Source organism: Dendrobium catenatum, unplaced genomic scaffold (genome assembly GCF_001605985.2).
Source record: "Dendrobium catenatum unplaced genomic scaffold, ASM160598v2 original_scaffold_273153, whole genome shotgun sequence".
NCBI lineage: Eukaryota > Viridiplantae > Streptophyta > Magnoliopsida > Asparagales > Orchidaceae > Dendrobium > Dendrobium catenatum.
Window position 1 is genome coordinate 121,974 of NW_021591549.1, and position 25,204 is coordinate 147,177.

A 25,204-nucleotide genomic window follows, 5' to 3' on the forward strand; every position below is an offset into this window, starting at 1 on the left:
GTTGGAAGAGTCCGCGGCTTGTGGTTAAGTTATTTTATCTTCTCGTTCATGTTTTCTTCCATCTTCTTCCCCTCCACCACAAGAAAATCCCTTCCAAAACCCTTGTTGCCGCCGCCCCCTTGGAAGCCCGCCACCGGCCACTCCCACGGCCCCGGTCGGCCACCTTGCCGGCGACTTTCCCCACCCGTCCAATCTCTCCTTCCGCAAGTTTCAAATTTGAAATTTGAATTTCAAATTTCAAATTTTTTCCTAATTTGGATTTCCAATTTAGGAAAGTTTTCATGATGAATTCCAATTTCAATTTAATTTAAATTGGTGTCTTTAAACATATTTCCACATCATCGCTCCAAATTGGAAACCCTCTTCCCACCAATCCCCTCTCCCCCTCTCAACATGCCGCCGGCCCCCCTTGAGGGATTCTCCCCATTAATTGTTTGTTTAATGCCTATCCGATTTGAAATTAGAATTTGATTTCAAAGTTTTTTCCCTCCCAATTTACTTAAAATTGAAATTAAATTTCAGTTTTAAGTTTTAAACCCCCTCCCTCTCTCTATAAGCCGCCGGCCCCCCTCCTTGGCTTCCCCTCATTAACCCCATTAAATGCCTTAATTGCTTGACTTGAAATTTAAAATTAAAATCGATTTTCCCTCCAAACTTAATCAAATCTGAAATTAAACTCAGATTTTGATTAAATCTCTAAAGCCATCCACCCAAACCTAATTTCCCCTAACCCTAACCCTCTCACCCTTGAACCCGTCGGCCCCCTCCCTTTTCCCCTTGGAGATCCCGCCGCCCCTCTCGTCTTCCCCTTCTTTATTTGCCGTCTACAAGTGCTCTCTCTCACCACTACTTATTTCTTCCTCTTCCCCTTGTTTCCAACGGTGCTCCTTCATCTCCCGACAAGGATGCATGGCGGAACCCGAATGGAACTTTGGATTTGTGTATGACGATCGAGATCAAGTCGACATCCACCAATCGCCGTTCTTTGACGTGGGCTTTGATTTCGACGTCACCGTTGAAGACTACATCGACCGTATCCAATACGCCTTAGTTGACGTGATCGACGAGCAAAGATCAAAGGGACACTGGATCATCATTGGATGACCATCTTTCTCCACCACGCCGGCCCTCTTTCCAAGAACGACGATCTTAGGTTTCTTCTTCCTCGGAGTGACCTCGATTCTAATGTGGAGACTCTTCTGCCGCTAAAGCCTAGACTATTTGAGCATGTGGGCTCCAAAGGTGAAAGCTCTCATTATTAAATTGTGGATTGTTGGTTAATAGCTCTTAGTATTGCTACTATTTTTTCTTATTTACTAGGTTTGGTTAATCTACATGTGCTCATTCGCCTAAGCAAGTGGAAAACTAAGATTCTTTAATGAATTGGCTTGTTATTTCAATGAGTTATTAATTGAGATTACATTGTCAATTATTCTTAAATTTCTTATCAAACTCCTTTTGCATGTGGTTTCACATCAAATTCTCCCTTAATGGCTTTTGTACATGCAATTCAATTGCTAAGAATGTTGAGCTGGGCCAAGCCCTCTTATTTTCTTGAAGAAAAATTTTTAGGTCAATACTTTCCCTGCAGTCCTCTTTGTAGGGTTTTAGTTTAATTGGCGCAGTGTGATGAAACTTGCCTTAACTTAAATAAATAACCAAACTCTGATTCCAAATTGTCGCGTATTTTCCACCAGAAACCAAATTCTCCTCTATGCTAATGGGTTCGAATCATCTATTCTATATGACGTCCCGTATTGTCCTGTATTTTCCACCTCTACCAATCTATTCTTAAATTTCTATCAATTTGTTTTTATCAAATTAACATTTTATTAAAATAATTTACATGCATCTATTCTCTATGGCGTCATGCTCAATTTGTGCTAGCACTGGACATTGGACAGTCATGCCACTTTGTGGAAAATATGTTAGCTTATTTAATTATGGCCCGCATAATACTTGGAGTAATCCTTTTCGAAAGGTGATTGATTGATTATGAATCTAGATGACATAATTATGATAATGGTGGTGCTTCTCGTTGAAGCCTTTAGTTGTCATTGATATAGGAGTTCTTTGCAGCTTGAATGTACTGCGTATTTATAGGTTTCATTTTTAAATTGATGAAGGATGTTGAGTAAATACTGTATATCTTAACGTTGGTGTATGTCAATCTCTATTTTCTTCGGCTTTCGGAGTGAAATAGAAACTTAAGATTATATGTGAATGGTATGCGATCAGATATAAATGAGAACAAAAACCTGTAAAGGGGTTATATACTTTCTGATACTGAAGAAGATGTAGGATATAGGTTAAACCGTTAATGCTTAAGATCTTCTGTAGAACAAGTGTAGGCGAAGGGAGATGTAATTTATATACTTATGTTGGGTTCTTTGTTTCCCCTTTTTCTTTCGCAATTGCTGCAAGTTGTTTGTCTTAACAGACCCACTTTTCATTCATTCTGTTGTCATTTATGTTTCCTTTTTCAAAATGCTTTGGGTGCTTTTTATGTAAAATCCATAGAATTATAAAAAATTATTCCTGCCTTGTTTTTTATTCATTCAGCTTTGATAAAATTTGATGTCCTTGCATTGCTCTTCACTAGCATGTTGTTTGGCTCTGTTAAATAAAGCACATTGTAGTATTTTTCTGATGTCTTATGAAATATTGAATGTATTTTAACTTCTCATATTTATTCTTGTAGCATTCTTTCAGCAGATTTTGTTCGAGCAGCAATACATGATGTCAAAGCTGTAGATTCTTTTATATTGTCAAAAATAAAAGCAACTTCATCTGGCATCATGAATGGTTTAGAAGACGAGGTAGGCAGTTATATTGTTCTAAGCCATCACTTTCTTTTTTTATCTGGTCTAAAACCATTTCTGTGCGTTATATTTTTATCTCCAACCATGTGCAGTTTTACTTGAGCGTGCATGCTCAACTGTTGTCCTGTGTGCTACTATATGTGTTTCCATGTGGCATGTGTACACGATCCTGTATTTATATGCATCTACACCTTCCTTAAAAAAACAACCCATATTCTTCCTTCTGAAATTTTAGAATGTGAATATGTTTTCGTCTTAATACTTGCTTATCTGGAAATGTTTCTAATTTGTGCTAATGACCAAAAAATTTCTATGCATTGGCGTGAAACCAAATATGTAAGACAAATATTTTTTTTGCATTTATTTAAAGCACTGCAGTTACTGCTCTTTTTCTTCATTATACATTTCTGTAAATCAGAATATGTATTTAGGGGACCAGCTTTGCGGGTACCAGAAGTGCTATAAAAATGCTGTGGTGGTTGAGTAGTTTGCTTGGCCTGCTATTTTTTATTTTTTTTTCGAGAAAACCTGGTGTAAGGATTCTTTTAGCACGGTTGTTTGACTGCACTTTTTTTTTTTTGCCATTCCACGTTTGACCTTTTTATCTTTTAGAACTGCAGCTGTTCTAAATAGAGGATGGCCAAACATTTTGAAGAATAATAATAGTTTTATGAAAGTTTGAAGTTTAATGAAAGTTTTTAAAATACTATTCATCAAGAGAGAAGTTATGTCACTCTTTCTTATTCTCCATTTTTGGTCCGTTAAGATGTTGGAAAGTATTTTTTGAAAGTTGTTGTTGGTATTATGATATTTTTTTTTCTTATGAGTAAGTTAGACTATGTTTTTCTACTGCTACTTCACTTTAGCAGATCTAGTTATTAAAAATTGCTCCTCAATATGCTAATTTTTCTAGTTATAAAATTTTGCTTCTCACCATGCAAATTTCTTAAAAAGCAGCGAAAAACTTCTAGCTAAATAGAATTGTGATATCTGTCTAAAAAGCATGACTATGAATAAGTTGTGCAAATGGAACCTTTATGTCCAAGATCTACTGCCTATCGTGGAGAAGATTATCGTAATAGACTGAAGAGTTCCCGGCCTATAAAGGATGTGGTGGTAGAAATGGTGCAATTTGTTTGAAATTTAATGTATAAATGGTCATTTTAGTATTTATTCACTATTTTTACTATGTTCCTGGAAAGCTTTAAAAGGTAATTTTGATGCCTTTGGGGGTCAATTTTGTCAAGTAGATGGAGAGATGGAGAGGAGAAATTTCACACACACAACTTGGAGTGATAAACATACACAATTTGGATCTATGTAGCACTCGATTGGCCTTGCAAATAATCAAATTTCATTCATCAATGTTAAGTAATGAGTCCTATTTATAGATAAAGGAATATATGGTTAAGGCTAAAATTTGAATCAATCGACTCTTATCTTGAGAGCAAGTCAAATTCTATCTAAACATTCAAAACTAATTCTATCTAAAGAGTGCAGGCTCCAAAACGTTTAGCTTGATTATTCTGAGAGAGCTTTTATTTTGGGTCAAATTTTTTAAAAAGCATAATAAATTATGGATAAGACATTGTCCAGATATTTCACCCTCATTTTATGGGGACTTTATGATTTGATTCTTAGTTTCTAATAGGTGCACGCCCCTATAATTAATTAATTCACCCGATGATGAAGGAGAATTTTGATTAAGATTAATTGATAAGTAGTAAGTGTTTTAGGATATAGTAGTAGTAATTTGGGCTTTCAAATTGAGAGAAATTTATAATTGTTTGTTTAAAGTGGATGGTGAGAGGAATGATGATGAATCCAATCAAAATCTCATTGTTGTATGGTCCAGCGTTATCATGGACTTTAGTCTACCTAGTAAGTGATGGTTGTTAACCCAACTTGATCGAAGGATTTTTGTTAGCATCCATGAGTTGTGTTGTCTAAGGATATTTTTAGACATGGAGTGGCTGTTAGTTTAAGGAGATAATTTAAGTCAACCTTAGGTAATAGAGAGCTTTATATCCCATCAAGTGCACCATTTGATTCGGAACTCATGGGGGCTGGAGCTATTAGGAAAAAAAATATGTTCTTGTTGTGATCATAATTTAATGATATTATTTTGCTGTAAAATTAACTGGTAAGATGGCTTCAATCATAACCATCATTTAGTGGTGCATTTGGTGGCAAAAGCACCCTATTAGATGACATGTGCAACATTCTCATTAGGAAAAGATTATTTGAGAGTGAAGATAGTGATACATTTGATATGACACTAGTTTTTTATGAGTTGAGGTTAATTTCAAAATTATCTTCATCTACAAATTGGTTGTAGAGGTTGGATGGTTGTTGGCTTTTAGCTTTAAATGGTATATTTTACTTGAATGTTTTAGCGATTTATAATTTTTCTTAGATTTTATATTTTTTGTTTTTGAGATCAAAGTTTGGAATGATTTGTGTTTGGATTTGGAAGCATTTTGAGAATAATATTCTCCTCTAATTGATTTTCTCAGCTAATAACGCCATGATTGGTGTTTTTGAATGATTACATTTAATTATATTGGACCTTAAATATTTTCCTCGTTTTCTTAAAGACGATTGAGTCTGAGAGCTTGCATTTAGAAATGAATTTTCATTATTAAAAGGGATGAAGGCCTTATGCAAACACAACATAAAACATCTTTTAGTGAGTTCCATGGTCGAACATTTAGTTCTTAGTCAAAATCACTTTTTGAGACCAATTTGATTGATTGAAGTCTCCATGGTGAGGAGGATTAGATTTTAAATATGAGAGTTAGAATCTAGATAAGGTGGCCTGTTGGCGAGCAAGTTTAGATTGATGAATTTGATTTTTTTTTAAATAATTACAAAGCTTACTAAATAGTTGCATTCTTGAAGAAGTTAAATATAAGTTCATTATTACTTACAATTTATATAGCATTCTTAGACTTTGTATTTAAGTGTTTAGTGTATTTATCAGAGCACATGCAAATATTTGACTTTTGGTAATTTGTTATGCTTATAAATGGCATATACATGATACTTTTAAAATTTATGGTGATTCTTTTGTATTGTATGCTTATTGGAGAGGTTGTATGTTTTTAAGAGTAGTTATAAGTTTCTCAAGATTGTTACATGCTTCGCAAGATAGTTGGATGCTCCTCGAGACAATTGGAGTTGAGTTGAGGTGATTGTATGCATGTTGGTGGATTTGATATTCGAAAAGAGTTTGAGAAATTTCAAATTGATTTCATACTTTTTCTGAGTGAGGCGAAGTTGAGTTTGCCTTGATTGTTAGCGCGAACATCATTCTAAAATCTATATTTAGATACTAGCACATTTATCATAGTACATACATGTGTTTTGACTTTGAGCAATTTGATTTATCTCTTGAATGACACTAATGCTTTTTGGTGCATTAACACAATGCACTTACACGCTATACACTTGCATGATGCACTTAAACGCTTTTCGATGTATGTGTATGGTGGACTTAAATGATTTTCATTATCGCATTTACATGATTTACAATGCACTTAGCATGTGTTGCTTGTGCATGGTTGTCTGCATGTCTTTGGAAACTATCATACTATTGTGCCATACTTTTGTTTTTGTTTAAGAAAAATGAAGTCCATCTTTCAATTCCTGCATTGCGTCGTGGTACTCACGGTTTCAAATATCTGACACATTTCCTTTTATTTTTTTCAATCTTCAATGAGCTTCTCTATCATTTTTCCTGTGGTTTTAACATTCATCTTGCCCAGTCCTTTGAAATTAGAATTTGTTCCAAAGTATTACTGAATTGTTTTTATTGCGCGTATGTAGTTTATTCTTTTGTATTTGTTTAACGATTAATTATCATACTTATCTGCAGGTAAAAAGTAATGATGATGAACGCTTGGTTCTCCGTGATCATCTTCTTCCTCTAATTTTTGGACTACTTCGAACAGTTCAGTTCCATTTCTATCACTTTTTCAATTGTGCTCCTCCAACTGAAAATACCATTGCTGGATTCACTTCAATCATAAATTGTATATATCCATCTGCCAGATGTGTTCAAGGAAACCAATTTAAGACCCTTATATGGATGCACATATGATTGTTGCTAACTTGGCATTTGTTTTGGATATATTAATTTTCTAAGCTGGGGAGACCATCTAATGATAATCAGATAAATTATTTTAGTTTGGTTTAATATTTTATAAGTCATTTTTGTAAATTGAGAAAAGGATCAAAATGATTCTTCAACTCTTTTTGAGGGATCAAAATGGTTCCCAACTCTTTTGACCCTCAACTTTATAAATGGGACATTTTTGGTCATAACATCTAATGTTATAGTTAATGGTGTTAAATGTAAGGGTATTTTAATTATTTTTTAATTAAATATTTATTAAATGTAATTATCAAGTAATTATAATTTTTCAAATGAATTTTATTAAATGTTTCTTTAATTAGAACTAATAATAATTTTAGTTTTTATTTCAAAAAATTTAGTCATATTTTATAAAATATGATTGGTAAGAATATGTATGATTAAGTTGAAAATAATATCTATTTGCATTTGATTTCTTTAAATCAATAAATATCATAGTTTATAAAATATGATTATAAAATTTGAAATTAAAACTAAAATTATTATCAATTTTTAATTAAAGAAATGTTTAATAAATTTTTTTAGAAAAATTATAATTATTGAAATTACATTTAATAAATGTTTAGTTGACCCCACGTAGTGGGACAAAGGCTTGATGTTGTTGTTGTTGTTGTTGTAAATGTTTAATTAAAAAATGATCAAAATAACATTATATTTAGCACCATTTAACTCCAACATTGGATGTTAGGATCAAAAAGTCTTCTTTTAAAGAGTTGAGGGACCAAATTGGTCACTCAAAAGAGTTGGAGACTATTTTGGTCCTCACAAAGAGTTGAAAGATCATTTTGATCATTCTCTTTGTAAATTGCACCTAATTATGAAAGACACATCAAAGCTGCGATATCAGAGATGAAAACCATCTTTTATGCTTTTCCTTGGCTCAGAAATTCATAAGTAACTTGGTTTGTAATTTGGTTCTCCATTGAAGAATGTTTATTCACTGCATGTATTTTTAGTCATTGCTATAGAAATTCACTTCTGTTGCCATTCTTGGTGCTTTATTTGAGGCATGTTAAATTCTATCACTTTAATTTTGTCGTATCATATTCACATGTTCATTTGCAGGCCAAGCTTCCCGCTGTTTTGAGGATCTACCGAGACACTCTTATTACTGAAATGAAGGCTGCAATCAAAAGTACTGTTGCACAGCTGCTTCCTCTTTTGTTATCTCGGGATCCTGATATGGTACCTGGTGAACGAACAACGGACTCAGATAGTATGTTTTTTTTGCTATATTCAATAGTTTTTCTCTTTATTGAATGGCTAGCTCTCTGCTAAATTTGTTATCTGTTCTGTGTCCCCATATTTTGCCCTTCCAATAATTGTGTAGGTGGAGGTTTATCTCTTGCTAGCAAACTTAGAAGCCTTTCATCTGAAAGCTTTGTTCAACTTTTAATTGCTATTTTCAAGGTTGTCCAGGTAAGAGACTTATTGTCTGTTATCTTTCCACCATCTGCCTCTCAATTTCTTTTTTATTTTTTGCTATCAGGAGCACATTACTGCAACGAAACTTGCAAACTAATTATGAGTAGCAATTTTAAAAGAATTTTGCACGTGTGCCATTTAACTTGTGCTGCTGTAATAAGAGCATAAGCTCTGCACATTTCTTTTTTATGGCATCTCTTTACATGTATGATGTTGTTTAATGTTTCTTAATCTCTTTTTTATTCCAGGATCAGTTCAACTTGTTTGAACTAGGTTTTTTTTAGTGCCGTTTTTTGTATTTCTTTTTTTAAGGGTTTGACATTGTTTTTCAATTGTTTGGAAGGATGGACTGTGTCCATTGATCTTAATAATGATTGGTAATTTTGGCTATTCCTAACAATGTCGTCTTTTTGGTCATCTTAATAACATGCCATGTAAATACCTACATAATACATTTTCTTTTTGGTAGGTACGTTTCACCTTTTTTTTGTTTGGTCTTCTACTTGGTCATGCTTCTTCTATACTATTTATTTATCCGTGTGCTATGGATTTATAAGGCTTTGATAAATCAAATTTGTTAAGCTAGTTCCTAATTTTCTAAATGTTCCATCGTGAACATTTGATTTCATTATTTCTCTTTCATCTATTTAATAGCTGTAATGTCATTTATCATTGTTAGTGAATACAGGCACATTTAATGCGAGCTGCAGAAGTTAAAAATGTTATCGAGTTTATGATGGACAATCTTGAAAGTTATGATAGTGATTCTGCGATGGCAATGGTCACCCATGGTTCATCCGCTGTTGATGTTGCCACTGAAAATGAGAATCAGTCTCTTTCACATTTTCTGCATTTTCTTCCAAAGAATGCACAAAGAAATCTCTTGTTCCAAGCAAAACTAAATGATACATCCAGCCCTGTCACCTCAAAGAACTTTCGGTGAGCCCTTGTATTTACACTGTATGGTCGATAGAAGCTACTATTTGGTAACTGCACAGTGCTATGTTTTGAACTTATTTAGCATCAATAAGATTTGCTTTTGAAAATTTCACTATTCTTCAACAATCTGTATGCATCAATGCTGAACATGACAGCCTTTCTTAGTGTTTTGCATGTAAAATGATGGGCAAAATCCTGAATTTTTTTTTTCGCTGATAATTTTTATGAAAGCTCAACTTTTAAAGGCTTTGTTTATTGATGAGTGATATGCTTCAACTGAGATATTCATATATGCACTAAACTTTTATTATTGGGTATTCCTTAAAAGAAACCCTAAATCGAGTTACTTCAGTTACTCTCAAATTTGTTACGCAGTTTTATTATTTATTTATGAGATTAAAATTTGATTAATAAGCATAAGGATGCAATCCACATTAAGATATTATGCATTTCACCTTCATTTGCTCATAAACTGAACCTATGAATTGGGATTGGCTAATTAACTTCTTAGAATTGTTTCTTGATTAATTTTTTTTTTTTAACTTTACTGGCGAAGAACTTCGATTTTGAAGATTACATTGTTCCTAGATCTGTTCTATACAGCTGATACCCGGGCACTTGTGTCCATCCAATGTCTCCTCCTTATGCTTAAGCTGTTCAGAAGCCATCTCATAAATTAGTCTAGTTTAATTTTTTCGTGGTTGATGATATTATAACTGCCTGGAGGTTTTGCTCTTACAGGAGATGTGGTGGAAGCAAACAAAACCGTGCTGATTCTAGCAGGATTAAGCTAAATTTCTAAGGTTTGTGATGTAGCAAAAAATCTCTAGAATGACAGAAAGCAAGTTGCGAGCAAAAAAGCTTTCAAGAACATCAGGAAGCGTAGGAATAAATCTTTTATTTTAATTTAGAAGAGCTTTCTTAGTTATTTTATACTGTGTTTACTTATTCCTCCTTTAAATAATCTCTTTAGGCTTTTAGATTCTCTTTTTCTATGTTTTGTTAAACTTTAGTGTTTTTTTTGAAGTGTTAGGAGTTGTTTTAGCTTTAGTTGATGTAGGTTTGTTTTGATTAAGATGATGTGGTCTGGGTTCAAATAAGGAAAATCAGCTCTGAAGAAATTCGTATGAACTTCAACTCAAACTCAACCTGTAATGTCAAGGGCTGCATTTGGATTGCAAAATCAGCTCTCAAGAAATTTACAAGTTGCCATCAGCTTATTACATGAGAAACTTTTTTGAAAAGATGATAGAACTTGGACGATGGATTAAGTTATTCTACAAGTCTAATTGAGGCAAGAAGAGAATCACCAACGTTTTCGGAAGAAAACTGATCAAAAATGCAAGTTTCATATCCAAGGAGTGTCACGATCCGGCCCGGTTAGCTCGTATATACGAGGTGGGAACGAAATCAGACATTTAGATCAAACTCTATTCATCTTTCATATAAATTCTAAAGACATTCAAGAAAAAAAAAAAAAAAACGCCTCTAAACTTTTTATTTCCATTCCTCAGGTTGTTCACAATTTACAAGATGACAACTTATATCTAATCATGCTCCGCATACCATCCAAAAATAAAGTAAGGAACTACAACTAATGAAAACAGTAAAAGAACCTGTCACCCGGTACGCGTCGACTGTATGTAAACCTCGGGTGTTCGGCCATCACTTAACAGTAGGTTCTCCTAAAAAATTCCCAAAACTAGGGGGGTGAGCTATGCTCAGTAATTGACAATTACAGTTAAAGTTCATGTACATTTGAAAGAAAAGAACTTGTGGATTAATAACCTACAAATGTTCTAATAGATGTCTTAAGGCATGTCTTGAAGCAAGTATTAACTTGACTATGTATTGAACATGATATGAGTTATGTTTGTCTAACATGAGATAACATGAAATATGATTTCTTAACATAAGATATAATTGCATATGTTTATCTTTCTATTCATATTGCATACATTCTTCCCGGAGTACCGAATTGTATTGATCAGGTACACATCTTTATTGGCCTTATCCTTTTCCTTTCTTTCCATCTTGCCTCAAAGGCCGTTTTTGCTCAAAGAGCCACATCTTGGTACTCCGTCATCAACAATCACAAGCTATGCATTTCATATATTCATATATCATAAGTATGATTAAGTATGAAAATGATAAGAAGATGCTCATGCTCATAATTTCATATGATATGCTAAGAAATTTTAACACAAAGTCAAACCACTAAGTAACCATTGAACATGAATATGATATAAGAACTTTGAACAATAATTTTTTTATTTTCTTTGCAACCAATAACATAAAGCAATATATATATAACGAAATGAATACTTTCCCTAGCAAGTAAAGTCACTTACACTTAAAATGCCTTGCTTTCAAAATTTCCCGCACAAGTCGTCACCTTTCCCTTATTCCAGCCTAAGGGATTTTTTTTTTCAATTTCTATTACTTACATTTAAATCTCTAACATTTTAATTTTATTTTAAAAAATAATTATTATTTTCGGATTTACTATAATTCCCAAAATTTTGACTTTCACATTTTTCTAATTCCGTCCCTTAAGCATGCCAAAATCTCCCATTCATCTAATTGATAAATAATATTAACAAATTTTCGAATTTATATTAAAAAAAAATTAGGAAAAATAATTTTCTCTCAAATTTCTCAATTAGAGGTTTCCCTAAGCCCTTAGGAACACATTTAGGGAACATGTAACCTACAAAAGCTAAGTTTGGAAAAACCCTAAACTTTATCTAATTTTTTCATTCAAATTCGCTTAATAAAAAATTACATTTTTGATACTAAAAGTCTTCCCTTAAGCTCTTCTAGTTATTCCCATAAACATTTCATCAAAAAGAGAAACCCTAAATTTTGGATTTAGTGTTTTTATTTAAAAAAATTTAACATGTAGGGTAGGAAAACTTAGATCAAAGCAAACCCTAAAGGTTTCCTAAAGAAATTTCTAAAAAAACACAAACCCTAATATTTTTTCTATGCAAAAACTCAAGAAAACTTCCATATCTTTAAGAAAAACTTACCCCCAAGTCTTCCTCTAGGCTTTAACACTCTATGCAGTACTTCTCTAATGTCATATGAAGGGTAAAATGGGTATAAAAGGCCAAAATTTACTTAACGCACTTCGGCGAATTTTAATTCCTAAACCGTGCGAAATTAACTACAAGTTCTATATACCGTTTCGATCAAAATTTCGTGACGAATTTAATAAAATTTATTTCGTCAAATTCCGACGACATCGAAATTTCACTTCAATTTGTCGCGGTGCATCGATATGCGTGCGACGCACTCAAATGACGAATTCCAGGTTTTACAATCCTCCCCTCCTAATAAAAAATTCGTCCACGAAATTTAAAAGAAAGGAAGAACAAACAATCATACCTTACGCAAAAGAGATGAGGATAGCACTTCCTCATTTCTGACTCTTTTTCCCACGTGGCATTCTTTTCCAATCCATGCTTCCATAGTACTTTAACGAACGGTATCTCCCTGCTTCTAAGTTGCTTCACACTATACTCCAGAATACGATCCGGTTCTTCAACATATGTAAGATCTGGCTGTAAGTCCACATCTTCCGATATGATCTTAGAAGGATTATCCGATAAATACTTCCTCAGTGAAGAAACATGGAACATATTATGGACAGCATAAGTAGTGGGTAAAGCTAATCTGTAGGCCACCTTCCCAATCCTTTCTACTATCTCAAAAGGACCAATGAAGCGGGGGCTAAGTTTGCCAACCTTGCCAAAACGAAGTACACCATTCATAGGCCTAATCTTTATAAAAATAAAGTCTCCCACACTGAATTCCACAAAGCGGTGCTTAGTATCATAGTACTTGTTCTGCCTATCTTGAAATGCTAGCAACCTATCCCTGATCAATCTGATTTTGCTTGTGGCATCATCAACAAGATCTGATCCAATGACCTTCCTCTCACCTGTCTCTACCCAACAAAGAGGTGTTCTGCATTTCCTTCCATAGAGGGCTTCATAAGGCACCATTCCTATGCTGGCTTGAAAATTATTGTTGTAAGCAAACTCTATCGAAGAGATATGAGATTCCCAACCTCCACCAAAATTAAGAATACACAATCTCAATAAGTCTTCAAGAGGTTGAATAGTCCTCTCTGTTTGTCCATCAGTCAGAGGATGAAAGGCTGTACTGAATGTCAATTTAGTGCCCATAGCCTCTTGTACTTTCCTCCAAACTCTAGAAGTAAATCTACCATCTCGGTCAGATACTATGGACTTAGGCACGCCGTGCAATTGTACAATCTCAGCCACATACAACATTGCGAGCTTCTCAACTGAATCAGTCAATCGGATAGGCAAAAAGTGAGCAGACTTTGTAAGCCTATCAATGACAACCCAAATAGCATCATGACCCTGTCGTGATCGGGGTAAACCTGACACGAAATCCGTAGCGATATCATCCCACTTCCACTCTGTAATTGGTAAGGGTTGAAGTAATCTACTTGGCCTTTGATGTTCAGCCTTTACCAACTGACATGCAGTGCACTTAGCAACAAAATCAGCTACACTCCCTCTTCATTCCGGGCCACCAAAATAGACCCTTAAGGTCTTGATACATCTTATTACTACCAGGGTGGATAGTATAAGCAGAGTAATGAGCTTCAAATAGAACATCCTTCCTCAAATCATCAACATTTGGTACACAGACCTTGCCTTTATACCAAAGGAGATTGTCCTCATCAAGGATAAAATCCTCCTCATGTCCAGCCTTTACTAATTGTATGATCTTCACAAAATCTAGATCTTTCCATAAAGCTTCAGCTATCCTACTCTTCAAATCAGCTGGCACAGTCAAATGACTCAACCATCATACATTGCTAGTTGTAGGAAGTACCACTTATAACTCTAACCTATCCGTTCCTTTGATACTTGATTGGGAGGCCATCAGAGAAGAAAGTGTTAGAGATGAGAATTTGGGAAAGATCAGGACTGAGTTACTGAAGGAATCAGGTAGCCACCCGGGGTACTCACTGGAGGGCGACAAACTGCTATATCAGTTTTATGGGTCCAACATATCCTTGTGCTATTTGGTGGAGGTAGATGTGCAGTGGCTGTTTTGTTTCGGTTTGGGCTTTGGTGGTTGAGATCTAAGTAGTGCAAGCTCATTAATATCTTGTGAAGTTGAGCTCATTATAAGCTGAAGTTTTAGTACTACTTTATGGCAGATTTTGGTGAGTGGAACTTGCCTTTTCCTATTCTTTTTTATCTTCCTTTTATGGCTGTTTGGAGAGCTGTGTCTTGTGGCATTGGGAGAGGAATAGGCTGGAATTTATGCAGCCGTGGCTGCTTGGGGTGCTTGTTCGTTTTCTGGATTCCTTGGGCCTGCTGGTCCTTTATTGTTTCGGTGCTTTTCTCTTGGTTTCCTGTGCTGAAACCGTGGATTTTCTTGTGTAATAAAGTTCCGTTTGGGATTTCTAAATGGCTGATCTGTTACTGGTTGGTTCCGTGGCCTTGAAATGGCTGTGACTCTTGGGTATCATGCAAGTTTTTGGGCTGTATTTTGGGGCAGAATTTGAACAGTTTTTGGGCTGTTTTTGGACACAGTTTTGGGCAGATTTCTACTACAGTTTAAGGAGCCTTTTGACCTTCTTTAATTAATGCTTTTAGTGGCTATTGGTATTCCTTTCTTTGGTCTATAAATAGAAAATGTTTGTGGCTGTTTTAGGGATGTTATATGATGTGATTTTTGGAAAGAAACCTGAGGGTTTGTTGTTTGGAAAAGCTTGCGAGCTTTGTCCAACCTCTCTTCTTCTATCTCTTGGGGAGACTTGCGAGTTCTTCTCCACCCTTCGTCTTGGCTTCTAATCTCTTTCGTCTCTCCGTAAGTTTCATTCCACCTGTATCTTTCTTCTCAAACAAGAAATGCAACTTTAGGTGTTTGTCTTGTTAAAGTCGTTTGTAGGGTGTTCGTGTTTCTAAGTGTCTTGTAAGCATCTTTAATGTTATGTCAAAAGTTTGTAAGTCCTTTTATATGATATAAAAAGTTTATGTTTGTTTTAATTTGTCTAGTTTTATGAGTTCTTGATATTTTCTAGATCCTAGAAAGAGTAGTTTTTTGTGATAAAAAATTTGGGTCCCTCTCCCAAATTTTTGATTGCATCACTAAGCCCTTAGGAACACTTTTAGGGAACATGCAACCTACAAAAGCTAAGTTTGAAAAAACCCTAAACTTTCTCTAATTTTTCCACTCAAAATCACTTAAGGAAAAATTACATTTTTGATACTAAAAGTTTTCCCTTAAGCTCTTCTAGTTATTCCCATAAACATTTCATCAAAAAGAGAAATCCTAAATTTCGGATTTAGTGTTTTTATTTAAAAAAATTTGACATGTAGGGTAGGAAAACCTAGATCAAAGCAAACCCTAAAGGTTTCCTAAAGAAATTTCTAAAAAAACACAAGCCCTAATATTTTCTCTATGCAAAAAAACTCAAGAAAACTTTCATATCTTTAAGAAAAACTTACCCCCAAGTCTTCCTCTAGGCTTTTCCTAAAGGTTCTTGCCGGAATCTCGCCGGAAAACCCAACGACTGCCGGCTTTGGAGTTCCTCCCGCCGCTTTCTGCTTCAACCCGTCGCCTCCCTCTCTTGTTCGGCTGAAAGAAACACAACAAGGGACCGAATAATTCGGTCACTTAAGGCTTTAACACTCTATGTAATACTAAAGTCGCATGTGCCCCATCTCCCAAGACTTCTCTAATGTCATATGAAGGGTAAAATGGGTATGAAAGGCCAAAATTTACTTAACGCACTTCGGCGAGTTTTAATTCCCAAACCGTGCGAAATTAACTACAAGTTCTATATACTGTTTCGATCGAAATTTCGTGACGAATTAAGTAAAATTTATTTCGTCGAATTTCGACGACATCAAAATTTCACTTAAATTCGTTGTGGTGCATCGATATGCGTGCGACGCACTCAAATGACGAATTCCGGGTTTTACAATCCTCCCCTCCTAATAAAAATTTCGTCCACAAAATTTAAAAGAAAGGAAGAACAAACAATCATACCTTACGCAAAGAGATGAGGATAGCACTTCCTCATTTCTGACTCTTTCTCCCACGTGGCATTCTTTTACAATCCATGCTTCCATAGTACTTTCACGAACGGTATCTCCCTGCTTCTAAGTTGCTTCACACTATACTCCAGAATATGATCCGGTTCTTCAACATATGTAAGATCTGGCTGTAAGTCCACATCTTCCGATATGATCTTAGAATGATCATCCGATAAATACTTCCTCAGTGAAGAAACATGTAACATATTATGGACAGCATAAGTAGTGGGTAAAGCTAATCTGTAGGCCACCTTCCCAATCCTTTCTACTATCTCAAAAGGACCAATGAAACAGGGGGCTAAGTTTGCCAACCTTGCCAAAACGAAGTACACCATTCATAGGCCTAATCTTTATAAAAACAAAGTCTCCTACACTAAATTCCACAAAGCGGTGTTTAACATCATAATACTTCTTCTGCCTATCTTGAACTGCTAGCAACCTATCCTTGATCAATCTGATTTTGCTTGTGGCATCATCAACAAGATCTGATCCAATGACCTTCCTCTCACCTGTCTCTGCCAAACAAAGAGGTGTTCTGCATTTTCTTCCATAGAGGGTTTCATAAGGCGCCATTCCTAAGCTGGTTTGGAAATTATTGTTGTAAGCAAACTCTATCAAAGGGATATGAGATTCCCAACCTCCACCAAAATCAAGAATGCACAATCTCAATAAGTCTTCAAGAGTTTGAATAGTCCTCTCTGTTTGTCCATCAGTCTGCGGATGGAAGGCTGTACTGAATGTCAATTTAGTGCCCATAGCCTCTTGTACTTTCCTCCAAAGTCTAGAAGTAAATCTACCATATCGGTCAGATACTATGGACTTAGGCACGTCGTGCAATCGTACAATCTCAGCCACATACAACATTACGAGCTTCTCAACTGAATCAGTCAATCATATAGTCAAAAAGTGAGCAGACTTTGTAAGCCTATCAATGACAACCCAAATAGCATCATGACCCTGTAGTGATCGGGGTAAACCTGACACGAAATCCATAGCGATATCATCCCACTTCCACTCTGGAATCGGTAAGGGTTGAAGTAATCCACTTAGCCTTTGATGTTCAGCCTTTACCAACTGACATGCAGTGCATTTAGCAACAAAATTAGCTACACTCCTCTTCATTCCGGGCCACCAAAATAGACCCTTAAGGTCTTGATACATCTTATTACTACCAGGGTGGATAGTATAAGCAGAGTAATGAGCTTCAAATAGAACATCCTTCCTCAAATCATCAACATTTGGTACACAGACCTTGCCTTTATACCAAAGGATATTGTCCTCATCAATAATAAAATCCTCTTCATGCCCAACCTTTACTAACTGTATAATTTTCACAATCTCTGGATCTTTTCATAAAGCTTTAGCTATATTACTTTTCAAATCAGCTTGCACAGTCAATTGACTCAACCATCCTACATTTCCAGATGTAGGAAGTATCACTGATAACTCCAACCTATCCATCTTTTCAATCAGCTTCTCTTGTTGAATTAGAACTTGTAGTTAATTTCGCACGGTTTGGGAATTAAAATTCGCCGAAGTGCGTTAAGTAAATTTTGGCCTTTTATACCCATTTTACCCTTCATATGACATTAGAGAAGTCTTGGGAGAGGGGGCACATGCGTCTTTAGTATTGCATAGTGTTAAAGCCTTAAGGGACCGAATCTTGTTGTGTTTCTTTCGGCCGAACATGAGAGGGAGGCGATGGGTTGAGGAGAAAGCGGCGGGAAGAACTCCAAGGCTGGCGGTCGGTGGGTTTTCCGGTTAGATTCCGGCAAGAATCTTTAGGAAAAGCCTAGAGGAAGACTTGGGGGTAAGTTTTTCTTAAAGATATGGAAGTTTTCTTGAGTTTTTGCATAGATAAAATATTAGGGTTTGTGTTTTTTTAGAAATTTCTTTAGGAAACCTTTAGGGTTTGCTTTGATCTAGGTTTTCCTACCCTACATGACAAATTTTTTTAAGCAAAACACTAAATCCGAAATTTAGGGTTTCTCTTTTTGATGAAATTTTTATGGGAATAACTAGAAGAGCTTAAGGGAAGACTTTTGGTATCAAAAATGTAATTTTTCATTAACGATTTTGAGTGGAAAAATTAGAGAAAGTTTAGGGTTTTTTCAAACTTAGCTTTTATAGGTTGCATGCTCCCTAAATGTGTTCCTAAGGGCTTAGGGAAGCCTGTAATTGAGAAATTTGAGAGAAAACTATTTTTCCTAATTTTTATTTAATATAAATCTGAAAATTTATTAATATTATGTATCAATTAGATGAAGGGAGGTTTTGGCATGCTTAAGGGATGGACTTAGCATAATGTGAAAGTCAAAATTGGTAATTATAATAAATCCGAAAATAATAATTATTTTTTAAAATAAAATTAAAATGTTAGAGATTTAAATGTAAGTAATAGAAATTGAAAATTTTTTTCCCTTAGGCTGGAATAAGGGAAAGGAGGTGATTACTTGTGCGGGAAATTTTCAAAGCAAGGCTTCTTAAGTGTAAGTGACTCTACTTGCTTGGAAAAGTGTTCATTTCGTTATATATATATTGGTTTATGTTATTGGTTGCAAAAAAGATAGAAAAATTATTGTTTAAAGTTCTTATATCATGTTCATGTTCAATGGTTACTTAGTGGTTTGACTTTGTGTTAAAATTTCTTAGCATATAATATGAAATAATGAGCATGAGCATCTTCTTATCATTTTCATGCTTAATCATACTTATGATATATGAATATATGAAATGCATAGCTTGTGATTGTTGATGACGGAGTACCAAGATGCTGCTCTTTGAGCAAAGACGGCCTTTGAGGCAAGATGAAAAGAAAGGAAAAGGATAAGACCATAAAAATGTGTACCTTATCAGTACAATTCGGTACTCCAGGAATGATGTATACAATATGAATAGAAAGATAAACATATGCAAGTATATCTCATGTTAATAAATCATATTTCATGTTATCTCATGTTAGACAAGCATAACTCATATCATGTTTAATACATAGTCAACTTAATACTTGCTTCAAGACATGCCTTAAGACATCTATTAGCACATGTGTAGGTTATTAATCCACAAGTTCTTTTTTTTTTTCAAATGTATACGAACTTTAACTGTAGTTGTCAATTACTGAACATAGCTCACCCCCTAGTTTTGGAAATTTTTCAGGAGAACCTACTGTTAAGTGATGGCCGAACACCCGAGGTTTACATACAGTTGACGCGTACCGGGTGACAGGTTCTTTTACTGTTTTCATTAGTTGTAGTTCCTTACTTTATTTTTGGATGGCATGCAGAACATGATTAGATATAAGTTGTCATCTTGTAAATTGTGAACAACCTGTGGAATGGAAATAAAATGTTTAGATGCGTTTTTTTGTTCTTGAATGTCTTTAGAATTTATATGAAAGATGAATAGAGTTTGATCTGAATGTCCGATTTCGTTCCCGCCTCGTATATACGAACTAACCGGGCCGGGTCGTGACAAGAATAGTATCAGAGCATTTTAGGATTTAAATCCGTATAAAGCGCCATTAGGTTGATTTATGCGTCCTAGACATGAGTCTTAGACATGTTAGGAATGTATGATGATGTGATAAATATTGAATTGATTTTCATTTAATTGGTTTAGGGCTGTGGATCAGGAACCCGATTCCACTGATGGCAATACTGATGGGCATAATGATCCAGTTGGTAGAGAAGTTCCAGCAGTATCCTCTGTAGCTCATCCTGCTGGTGGTAGTAGCACTACCATGGATACTTTTAATCAGATGATGGCGGCTGTCACGCACTGATTCAGCATTCACAGGAACAGCCCCAGTCTAGTTCCAGGAGAGAGCCATTGGTAGACAAGTATTTGAAGATTTTCCAAGACATGCGACCACCTCTCTTTACAGTAGGAGAGCCAGTAGATGCTGAAAACTGGCTTTTGAGGATTGAAAAGATACTGGAGGGTATGCAATGTCATGTTGATCGGAGGGTGACCTTAGCCACTTTTGCTCTGGATGGGGAGGCCAAGAGATGGTGGAGAGGACAATCATTGGAGAAGTCTGGTGGTAGAACAGCTTCCCAGATCTTATAGGAGGACTTTGTGAAAGTCTTCAGAGATTGGTTTGTGCCTCCTTCTGCGAGGAGTCAGATGCAAGAGAGATTCATGCGACTGGTGCAAGGTGATCGGACAGTCATGTAGTATGAAGCTGAGTTTACCACACTGTCCCGCTATGCATCTCAGATTATTGCTACTACTGAGGACAAGTGCCAAAAGTTCTTATCAGGGCTTCGCGATGCTATACGTCAGCCATTGATTCCCTTTAGTTTTGATGATTATGCAGTATTGGTGGAAAAAGCAAGAAAGAAATTGATTTTCAAATTGTTCAGAAGAGGAGAGATTTCCAACAGAAGAGGAAGGGCTTTGAGAGGACCATGAGTTTCCAAACTCATTCTGGAGGTTCTAGTGTAAAGAAGTTCAGAACTGATAGTAGTCGGAGTTCTTCAAGTGCTAGAATTTGTGACAAGTGTGGCAAAATGCATAGAGGTGAATGTTTATCGGGCTCCAATGTTTGCTTTTTTTGCCATCAGCCTGGGCATGTGGCTAGGAACTGCCCAAAGGGTCCAAGGGAGGGGAGATCTAGTGCTCCTCCACCTCAGCAAAGTACTGGGAGACATTCTACTGTTGGTAGACCGAGAGCTCAAGAGTCAACTTCTTCTGTTTCAGTGCCTAATCATCCGATTGCGAGACCTGTTGTGCAACCAAGGGTTTATGCCATTACACAGCAAGAAGCCAAGGAATCTCTTGATGTGATTACAGTTATTATTCATGTCAAATGTTTTCCTAGTAGAGTACTTTTCGATATTGGAGCATCGCATTCATTCATTAGTCAGGAGTTCATTAAGAAGCATGCATTGGATGTTTGCTCTATGCCTACTACATTGTTAGTTTTGTTACTGGATGGGTCTAGTATGACTGCTACACTTATGTGTTCCACTATTCTCATTATTTGCGAGGAGTTTGATGTTGTGTTGATAGTTTTACCCCTGCTGGAGTTCGATGTGATTTTATGGATGGATTGGATGTCAAATCAGTTCATCTTCATAGACTGCAATAAGAAGGTGGTGAAGATAAAGTTTCCTGGAGGAGAGACTTGTTTTCCAGGGCGATCGAGGTGTTTCTTCTATGATCATCACTTCTATGAAGGCTTGTAGTTTAATTTTGAAGGGGTGCCCAAGCTTTCTAGCTCATGTAAGGGACACTTCCAAACAAGTGCCTGAACTGAAGGAGATTGCTGTAGTAAGAGACTTTCCTGATGTGTTTCCTGAAGTCTTACCTGGAATGCCTCCTGTTAGAGAGATTGATTTCTCAATCGATCTTTTACCTGGTGCTGAGCCTATTTCAAAAGCACCTTATCGTATGGCGGTTAAGGAACTTCAGGAGTTGAAGTCTTAATTGCAAGAATTGTTGGAGAAGGGATTTATTCGCCCTAGCACTTCACCTTGGGGAGCACCAGTTCTCTTTGTAAAGAAGAAGGATGGTAGCATGCGACTCTGTATCGATTATAGGGAGTTGAACAAGCTTACCATTAAGAACAAGTATCCCTTACCGAGGATTGATGACTTATTTGATCAGCTAGTGGGAGCCAGTCTTTTCCAAGATTGACCTGAGGTCATGTTATTATCAGTTGAGAATTAAGGAGGAAGACATCCCGAAGACAGCCTTTAGCTCAAGGTATGGACACTACGAGTTCACTGTATTACCTTTTGGGCTAACAAATGCCCCAGCTGCTTTTATGGATTTGATGAATCGGGTCTTCAAGCCAATGCTAGATAGGTTTGTTATTGTCTTCATTGATGACATTCTTATCTATTCTTGTGATGAAGAGCATCATGCCAATCATCTCCAGGCAGTGTTGCAAACTCTAAGAGGCAATGAATTGTTTGCCAAGTTCTCTAAATGCGAGTTTTGGCTGAAGAATGTGACTTTTCTGGTTATGTCATTAGTGGAGATGGTATTTCTGTGGACCAGCATAAGGTACAGGCTATAGCTGAATGGCCAAGACCTATGACAGTGACCGAGATATGGAGTTTCCTTGGGTTAGCTGGCTACTATAGAAGGTTTGTAGAGGGATTTTCCAAGATTGCTGCACCTTTGAGTAGATTGACTCAAAAGGCCGTTAAATTTGAGTGGAGTAGTCAGTGTGAGGAAGTCTTTCAAGAGTTAAAGACTCGTTTGATGACTGCACCAATTCTTACGATTCCTTCAGGTACTGAGGGATTTCAGATTTTCAGCGATGCGTCGTTGAAGGGTTTGGGTTGTGTCTTGATGCAACATGGGAGAGTAGTTGCCTATGCTTTTAGGCAATTGAAGAGTCATGAGAAGAACTACCCAACCCACGATTTGAAGCTTGCTGCTGTAGTTTTTGCCTTGAAGATTTGGAGACACTACTTATATGGCATATATTGTGAAGTGTTCATTGATCACCAGAATCTAAAGTATATATTTTCTCAGAAAGAGCTAAACTTGAGGCAGAGGAGATGGATGGAACTGCTTAATGATTATGATTTGAACATTCAGTATCATCCGGGAAGAGCTAATACTGTTGCTGGTGCTTTGAGCAGAAAACTGCCTACAAAGTTAAATAATTTGCTATATACCATTTCGATCGAAATTTCATGATGAATTTAATAAAATTTATTTCGTTGAATTCAGACGACATCGAAATTTCACTTAAATTCGTCGCGGCGCATCGATATGCGTGTGACGCACTCAAATGACGAATTCCGGGTTTTACAAGGAGATCTGACAACTATGCATCGATCTACAGCCAATTTGTTACCTCTTCACAATTGTCTCACTATACACGATGTGCATGTTTGTTATGTAGAAGTTTAAGAAAAGGGTGTACCCACCACTACAAGCTTCTTCCAATGTAGTTTCTAAGCATGGGTTCTGGCGTGGCCTTAGCACTCATTCAATGAAGTTATTTCCTTGGCTCGAGCCTGTGACTTTCATATCACAACGAAGGCAATTTAGTCACTGCTTGGGTCCCACACTTAGTATGGTAGATGGTTTACGTTTTGACATATAATATTTTTTTTCCTAAATAAACAGTTATAGAGAGAACAAACCTTTGTCACCCAACAAAGACCATGTTAGACCGGTCCAACCTGTATAGGAGGGACCGGTCTAGCCGGTCCTTACGAGACCGACAATTACATCCAACAGGCGGAGTGGAGCCGCAGGAGAGGGGGGCTGATCTGGAGGGGATTAATTAAGAAATATTTCCTAATTTAAGAGGACAAATTTGGGGGCTGATTTGGAGGGGATTAATTAGGAAATGTTTCGTAATTGAAGAGGGTTGATTTAGGGACTAATTTGGTGGCTGATTTGGAGGGGAAGAGGGCATATTTGGGGGCTGATTTGAGAGGGAAATAATTAAGAAAATATGGTAGATTTGGGAGAGAATTGGGGGAGGGTTGTTTGGGTATTTGCTATTTATTGTTTACTTTAAGTAGGTGATTTTTCTAGGGTTAGGGGTGGGTGTTGTTTGCGGATTTTAGATTGTTCTTAGGGTGTTTCGGCTCTTGCTGACAGCTAAGATTCGGGAGAGTTCGATCTTCCTTTCCAATTGAAGATCTACTTGGATATTGTCTTTCTTTCATAAAACTTTTAATAAAAAAATGTTTTCTTTTGTGTTCTTTTCCTTATTTTCTTGTCATTGTTTTCTGAAATGGCTGAAATCAGATTTCAGTCAAACACTTCCTAAATTTCTACAAGCACTTCCCAACAAATTGGTATCAGAACAATTTCCTAGGCTGAAATAGAAGTCTTCCCCGCTGATTTTGCTATGTTTCTTCTCCGATCTTGCTGTTTTCTGCTATTTGGATGCCAGATTTGCATCAAAGTTGCTTTTTTTTTGCTATTGGAGCCTAAATCCGGTTACCTATGGCAAGAAGAAAGGTAGAAGTGTTGGAATGAGAGACCAAACAATTGAAATCTAAAATTTTAGATCTCCAAACTCAATAATCATATCTCAAAAGTTAAATTTTAGCCATTCACGAGTACATAGATGTGAAACTTTTCATCCTGGAGGAGATGTTGAAGAAGTTGCTCAAGGCCATCCCAAAATGGCATCATCAGAGTCTTGAGGCGAGGGAAGCCTCCGATAACCAAGGAAGTTGGGAAAACTCTAATTTGATAAGGCAAAAGGAAGATCAGGAGGTAGAGATTCTATAGGGAGAAGAGAATGCATTTCCTAGAGCCTATTCCTAGTTAGGAGCCGGGTAGATGGTATGGGGAGAGACATGAGGAGGTTGGGCATGAATAAAAGGGTGCTGAATTTAAAAGGTGCGGAATTTTAATGGGGAATGACTAATTATGACTGAAGAGGTGCTGAATTTAAAAGTAGAGGGGTTGATTGTGATTAAAGGGGTGCTGAATTTGAAAGAAGAGGAGATGAATTTAAAAGGAGTGGAACTGATTATGATCCAAAGGGGGCTGAATTTGATAGGAGATGTGGGAATTTGATGAATGGTTTGAGTATGAGCGTATAAGGGATGATAAGGACACTTGGGGGGAACCGCTCCCTTGGGGAATGGGAAATTATAGAGGAAACAGGGGGAACAAAAGAGATTCAAGGGTGAGAAAATTGAAGATGCTTATTTATGAGGGAGATGATACCCATGGGTAGATCTACAAGATAGAAATATACTTTACCATCAATAGTTTGACGAAGGAGAGACTAACGACAACATGAAGTGCATGGAGGGAAAAGCGTTGGCATGATA

General features: G+C 36.3%; 1 protein-coding gene across 3 annotated transcripts in view; it reads left to right on the top strand.

Moving 5' to 3' along the window:
• LOC110094821 (vacuolar protein sorting-associated protein 54, chloroplastic) overlaps positions 1 to 25,204 on the top strand; it is a 99,016-nt gene that overhangs the window by 15,956 nt on the left and 57,856 nt on the right. For all 3 annotated transcript variants that reach the window (XM_028692765.1, XM_028692764.1, XM_020820151.2), the window contains exons 4-8: positions 2,702 to 2,819; positions 6,700 to 6,774; positions 8,044 to 8,194; positions 8,309 to 8,397; positions 9,092 to 9,342. In XM_028692765.1, coding sequence (XP_028548598.1) covers positions 2,702 to 2,819; positions 6,700 to 6,774; positions 8,044 to 8,194; positions 8,309 to 8,397; positions 9,092 to 9,342 — 684 coding nt within the window. The remainder of the gene's footprint in view (positions 1 to 2,701; positions 2,820 to 6,699; positions 6,775 to 8,043; positions 8,195 to 8,308; positions 8,398 to 9,091; positions 9,343 to 25,204) is intronic.